Source organism: Nothobranchius furzeri, chromosome 7 (genome assembly GCF_043380555.1).
Source record: "Nothobranchius furzeri strain GRZ-AD chromosome 7, NfurGRZ-RIMD1, whole genome shotgun sequence".
Lineage (NCBI taxonomy): Eukaryota > Metazoa > Chordata > Actinopteri > Cyprinodontiformes > Nothobranchiidae > Nothobranchius > Nothobranchius furzeri.
The window spans coordinates 46,589,042-46,595,525 of NC_091747.1; the positions used below are offsets into that span (position 1 = coordinate 46,589,042).

The 6,484-nt window shown below is 39.9% G+C and overlaps 1 protein-coding gene across 3 annotated transcripts; it reads right to left on the reverse strand.

Annotated features, from left to right (window-relative positions):
* Nucleotides 1-206: 206 nt before the first annotated feature.
* On the reverse strand, nucleotides 207-5,536 carry adcyap1a (adenylate cyclase activating polypeptide 1a). 3 transcript variants are annotated; one of them, XM_015954673.3, is made up of 7 exons: nucleotides 5,244-5,535; nucleotides 4,961-5,065; nucleotides 4,448-4,582; nucleotides 3,912-4,016; nucleotides 3,349-3,483; nucleotides 2,787-2,907; nucleotides 207-995 (listed from the first exon to the last, which is right to left on the reverse strand). In XM_015954673.3, exons 2-7 carry the CDS (start codon nucleotides 5,056-5,058, stop codon nucleotides 987-989), a joined length of 603 nt encoding a protein of 200 aa, XP_015810159.1. In that variant the 5' UTR covers nucleotides 5,059-5,065; nucleotides 5,244-5,535; the 3' UTR covers nucleotides 207-986. The 3 variants fall into 3 exon arrangements, with proteins under 3 accessions (XP_015810159.1, XP_070409460.1, XP_015810161.1); XM_070553359.1 differs by lacking the exon at nucleotides 3,912-4,016 and having other exon boundaries at nucleotides 5,244-5,536; XM_015954675.3 differs by lacking the exons at nucleotides 207-995; nucleotides 2,787-2,907; nucleotides 3,912-4,016 and having other exon boundaries at nucleotides 3,120-3,483; nucleotides 5,244-5,534.
* Between the last annotated feature and the right edge of the window lie 948 nt (nucleotides 5,537-6,484).

Consider the following 6,484-nt stretch of genomic DNA (forward strand, 5'->3'; position numbering starts at 1 on the left):
CACATAAAGATATTTTTCTCTTAGCTTGAACTATTTTGGGATTTTTTTTTTTAATAAATGAAATTATTGGTCATTTATACTCCGCTGTAAGTGGAGTACAGACTTTTTCTTCTTCACTGCATGTAGCAGCGTTGAGCCGGGCCAACTGTTCATCATAGCCTGCAGGCCGTCCTCGATGGCGGCGACTGCTGAGGACGGGGAGCGAGGTGTAAAGTGCAGCGAGGCAGTGGGTGATCCCTCCCACGTCTCGTTACTCATGCTGTCCCGAGGGGAGGCAGACACCCGGCCAACTGGTGTCGCTGCTCCTCCGCCAAAACCACTGAGTCACTGTGAAAACGGGGTAGAGCCTCTGAATCCATCTTGGATTTATATGACCACCTCATCAAAGCCGTTCAAAAATTACACAAAATTTTTGTTGTTTACAAAAATTTATTCATACAAATCTTACAACACTTTTTTTAGACATTTATGGACCCTTGCAGATCTCCATCTGAAGTCTATTTTTCTTTTTTTTTCCCTCCAAACAGTAAATATATATATTCATATATGTATCTTTAAAGATTATTTCCATTTCGTAAGGCTATTGGCGCTTTTATTATCATACATGTAATATTTCATAGAGAAGCAGCTGCTACTCCGTGTTTTCACACATACACACGCGCGCGCACACACACACACACACACACACACACACACACACAAACACACACACACACATACAGAAAAATAATAATCTAGTGGTCTAAAACAAAGTGCAAAAGAAAGCAGTGCAAGCAGGAATCCTCCATGTCTAAGCTAGGTGGCGATTTAGATCCTACCGATCATCGTAGCAAGACAAAGACAACAACAAAAACGAGATGAAATGTGAGCTGAAGATGTGCAGCATTGTAGGGCCACTAAATAGCCATCTGTGATTCATGGCAACTCATTTTTTCTTTTATTTTACAGTCGATGCAAGGCACCACAGCTGCAAACTGCATCCTGCGTCACAAAGCCTGGAGGAAAATGCAAAATTAAAGAAAGATTGATACAGCAAAAACAGATCGAAGAACTTAACCCTGTTTTAATTTGTTCCGTGTCCTCTGTAAAGGCTTGAGAGAAGCCGGATGAAATTTCTAAACCAGCAGCTTGGTCATCTCCCTTTTTCCTGAAATGTGATGAATGACTTCAGATTTACCTTTTGAGCCAAACTACACTTTAAAATAACCGCAGTTACAGAACTCTACAAAGTACGTTGAATTGTGAAATTCTTGCTAGCATTGAAGTACATTCTCGAATGAAGTGTAAGGTTTAACAAACAGTTTGCGTAAAAATGTCAGAACACAAAGCAACATTCAGCGATGACAGATGTGTGTGTATGTAGTCAGAAAACAAGCGAAACCAGCTGGTTGTCTGCACAGATGCGGTGGCTAGTGCAATTACTTTAATCATGCATGTCTATTGTATTTTTGTACATTGGTTCACATGACAAAAAAGGGAAGCACGATGTACCCAAAGGGTTCAAACACACCTTGTGTGTCTCTAAAAAGAAGAAACTGATGGATATGTTTCCATGTAACAAGTATCTTGGTTTTTTTGTTTGTTTTTTATTTGCCTGATAATGCTCGACATGTCTGATACTTATTATATGGCTAGAGAGACGTGTGAAAAACTCCAAACACAGAAAAACCAGTTGATAAATACACAAAGATTGGCACTTTACATGATTTGAAAGGTGTAAGATCACTTTGTAAACACAGTTGAAGAGGAAAAAGGGCGTGAAAACCCTCAAAAGTACTCTGGTCCTTCACTCACATTTGAGATTTTTTCTTTTTTAAATCTTATAAGTAATAGCTTGAAACAAGGCTCTGTGGTACATTTATATGAAATATAATGGGTTTTTTCCGTTGTAGATTGCTCTTTGAGCAATGTAAATTTGGAGAAACATTTTGGACTTGACTGGTAAGCTAACGGCTAATCCAAGTGATGCTAAGAATAAAGGGCAGCTGTCTTTAAACAACTTCAATTTTAAAATACATTCAATCATTAAAACTCTAGTTTAACAGCTTCATAGCTGCTACACTCTAAATAAATGTTGAATTAATTTAATCAAGTTATGTCAACTGGTTCCACTAAACCTAGTTGTTTAAATTTAAAGAGTAATGTACATTTAATTTTAATATAACAAATTATATTACTCCTTACATTTAAGTTGGGTTTAGTGGAACCAGTTGACATAACTTAGTATTTTTAGTGTATTTTTTTTTGCACTTCTAGCATGATTATCTTAATTTTTGGCCAAAATACATTTTTAATGATACATTTATAACATGTAAAAGTTTACAACAGAGTATTTATGATTTTTCCATGAAAAGATTGAGATCTGAGCTACTTAAAAGCAACCCTGTTTGATTTTTGTCTTGATTAGCTGTTAGCTTGTGAACTTAAGCACTAATTTCTTTCACTTTTCTCACATTAACACTGTTTAAAGAGTTATCTACAACATATAAAGTTCATATTCTTGCTACAGATTTCTATTTCAAGCTATTCTTTTATTTAAAACCAGGTCAAATTAAAGCCAATCAAGGGTAACACACGTAGCGTGCTAGCCTAATTAAAATCTTACAGCCTGTGTGCATGTTTTCAGACAGTTGGAATATCAGAATTTGTGAGACTGGAGCACAGATGAGTTGGAAAAAAATGAATCTGAAGCAAGATCACAGGTGAGAAGAAAAACGGGGGGGGGGGGGGGGGAGGTGAGAAGCCCCCTGTGAGGACACAGCCTTGGGAAAAAGCCGGAAACTCACCGCGAATTCAGGAGAAAACTGTTTCAGCCAGTCTCCCAAAAAAGCCTCAACCTCCTCACCGTCCGGGAGGGCATCAAAGTCTATCACTTGTAGGATTTGGTGAAAATCTACGTCTTCAAGGCTGTCGTGAATAAAGACAACTAAACTCTTAATGTCACTTTACAAAAAGCAGCATTTTAACGCACTGATTGTCTTTTAAACCACTCATTTTCCCACTCATGTCTGTGTCTTCGCTAACAGTTTAAAAGACAAGAGCTGTTGGAACAACAAGTATCTCAAATCAACACAATAATAGAAGCAATTCTGATTGTTCTAAATAAATTGGTCCACAAAGAAGATCCTCAAGTGCTTTAATTTAAAATAAAAAAACAATATTGTTATCAAAATATTAATTCAATGGCTTACTTCATACATAAATACAGGTTAAAGAACACAAAAGCGATCCACTGATTGGTCAAAATGACTTCATCTGCGCACACTGAACGTTTTGTCAGGAGAATCAAGAGGAAGATGCTACAAATATGCCAGCCGCCGTCCTTTGTTTCTAATTCTCTGTCTGTACCTTTTCCCCAGGACCGCTGCCAGGTATTTCTTGACTGCCATTTGCTTTCTGTAGCGGCTGTAGCTGTCTGTGAAGATCCCATCTGAGTGTCGCTTGGACAAAGGCTCTGAGCTGTCGTCCAATGTCTTCCCCCCGCTGTAGGGATGAAAAAGAAGAAGAAAACAACACGTTTATGGTGGTTTCTCTTCAATGACTCCCCTCTTTTCAGTGCATCTGATGAGCTGCTCTTAAAAAAAAGGAGATTATTAGACAATTCATGTATTTTATTCTCATTCTGCTAAACTTTTAAGCCTCTCCACGAGGATCTGTCCGCTCTACTTCTGAGATTTGCTCCCATAAAAATGTATTTTTTTAAATCAAGAGAGCAGTTTGCAGTCAAGCTGAGGGATTTTACAACACTCATAAAAAAGGTGCTAGATTTAGCAAAACGAGACATGTTCAGTACGTGAAACAGTGAAATATGAGCTTTTAAAGACCCAGAAGAACAGAAACAAAGACCCACAGAAGACGGGGAAACATCAGATTTCAGACAGAAAAAGAGACGAACAAGAATCTGTTCTTACCCTACACGTTTTGCCATCAGAGAATGAAGGTATTTCCTGGCTGATAACTGACCCAGCGCTTTCCTGTAGGCTTTATTAAACATGCCGTCTGCATGTCTTTCCATTCTGGGACGATAAATAGCCAGACAGTAAAAAATCACCACACACCCAGCGCAACAGGCAACAAATATCAAATCTGTCCACCTGAAGGTGATCAAATTACTTAATCTGAGTTAAAAACTTGAAATTTAAGCATGCTATTTGTATTTATGTTTTATTTTTCTTCACTTTAGGTGTTTTTTTACACTAAAATGTGTGCATGTTTGATAAGCACATTATTTCAACTGAGATGGAAGTTACAAAATAGTAAAATCGCTGGGGGTGGTGGGGGTGGTGGTGGTGGTGGGGGGGGGGGTTCTTTAAGATGATAAAAGTCTTTTTTGTGGGTGACGTTACATTTCAACAGGGATTGACACAAAACAAACAACACGCCACAACAGAAATACAGCAATGAGATGAGAGGAGAAAATAAATCTTTCCTTTTCTGTGGGTCTCACCTTTTCTCTGGAGGGTAGAACATTGTGAAGACATCCTCAGCGACAGATGAAGGGCTTCTCACCTCCATTTGATCTCCATCGTAATCCAGGGATGGTAAGGAGTTCCCGTCCTCATCGTAAACCTCACTGTCCAGTCTAAATAAAAGAAAATAAACACTTTTTTGTGTTTCCATCTCTCATTTGAATGATAATCTGCTCATTCAGGACAAAAACGTGTAATTTGATGCTTCCTGTTTGCACCAGTTTGATTCCTATAAATTATCCAGTCGGATAAACTGGTTGATTAATGATTTAAGGTCAGTCTGAGACTCTGCTTCACTGCCACAGCAGCCTAAATTACATTACAGCCGCTCCCTGGTGAGCAAGTCTCAGCCTTATGAATCGGCTGTCAGATGATGTTCTCCTGTAACCCAATAAGCTCTCGTTCTCCCAGATGGAACCACCTGGTCTCCAACCAGCTGCTCGGCTCTGTAAGGCCAGATTTTCAGACAAACACAGATTACAGCTGCCTACCTGAGACTCGGGAAGCTAATCCCAACAGGTGCGCTGTTGGCGCTGTGATGCATTATGATTCCATAGATGAGCAGGGCTAAAGTCGCTTTGCTGGACATGGTCCTGCTGCAAAATAAGGCAAAAAATAAACAAAATTAAAAAGGAGATGAGGGTTTTTTTGTGTTACAAGTATAATCCGTCAACTTTGGGAAGCGTTTTAACATTTACTTCATTCTAACATGGTAAAAAAGGAAAAGGAGCCACTTTTACGCTGCGTAAAAGCGCACGAAGCGCCTGTTCTTACCAGTTGCGAGACGCTGGACGCGATCTTCTGAGGACCTCAGCCGGGAGAGTGAGATAGAATCTCTACCTCAGCCTCTCTTTCTCTCTCCTTTCCCTGTCTCCTCACCTCTGTTAGTGAAGCGAGTCTTCAGTGTCCTTGAGTCTGGGGGGGAGCAGCCCTCGGTGCGCTCGCAGCTCACTTCTCCCGTTTTTTGAGTCGTTTCTAACCCCAAAGAGCTAGAAAACTTTCCTGCGTCCTGTCAACGTAACCCCCCTTTGGTGTTTTATCCATGAATCCGAAAGGCACGTCTTTTTCTCCAGTCACGGAGGGAGGGGGTGGGAGTTGGAGAGGGTCGGGGTGAGTGGGGTGGCTGCGTCATCGCCCCCCTCCCACCCGTCCCACATGAGCGCAGACATCTTCCGCGTCAATGAAAGACCTCGAGCCAACTCGTAAAAAAATATATAAATAAAAAAAAAAATAAAAAGATTTCAGCCATCATCATTAAATAAAGTGTGAATTAATGTCCACAGTTGACGTCATGCCATAAATGTGATCACGTGACCGACCTTCTGAGGTGCTGTGGGAAGGAAGAGAGCTGTTCAGGGCTGAAATCATTTCCGAAGGAAAAGCCGAAGTCTCCACAGAGGAAAACTTTTCATAAAAATGTTTTAAAAGTTTTATTTCTGTTTCAGTTTAGGTCAAAAAGACTGAAGTAGCACAGGGGCGGACTTAGCAGTTTGGGGGCCGAAACAAACAAAAGCATGGGGCCCCTGCAGCTACTGTCCTGGATCTTTTTCCATCCTTACTTGGAAAAAACGCAAATGCAAACAGCAACTTCTTGCTTTTCATGTGCAGCATCAACATTTACACGACTTTCAGTACTGCTCTTCAGGACTGTAAAGAAATCTATAAAATGTGGCAGTTTTTACTACAAACGTTTTATTCTCTTCCTGCTTTTTTTTACTTTTCAGAACTTTTGCATAGCTTCACTTCATTTAATCACAATTCTTTTGCTTATTACAATTTTATGACAAACTTGCTTGTCGGTCATTCACTTCCATTGCTGCGGTCCGGCAATAGTCCACTGGGTGACATGGGTGTTGAAACAAATTCACAGAAGACAATCTGGTGCCATTTAAATGAAATTCTTATTTTAGAATGACAAGGTAAGTTTATTTTGGAGGGAAAAAAATATCTTAAACATTTTCGTTAGGTGTCCCTGCAGTGTTTGGGGCCCAAAGCAATTGCCTACTTTTTTGTAA

Excerpts from the sequence above, each read along its gene's own strand:
- adcyap1a (XM_015954673.3), bottom strand. The coding sequence starts at position 5,058 with ATGTCCAGCAAAGCGACTTTAGCCCTGCTCATCTATGGAATCATAATG. Across the intron at positions 4,583-4,960 it reads ATTAGCTTCCCGAGTCTCAG|ACTGGACAGTGAGGTTTACG; the intron begins GTAGGCAGCTGT and ends TCTTTTATTTAG. Across the intron at positions 3,484-3,911 it reads CTGATGGCAAAACGTGTAGG|CGGGGGGAAGACATTGGACG; the intron begins GTAAGAACAGAT and ends TCATCCCTACAG.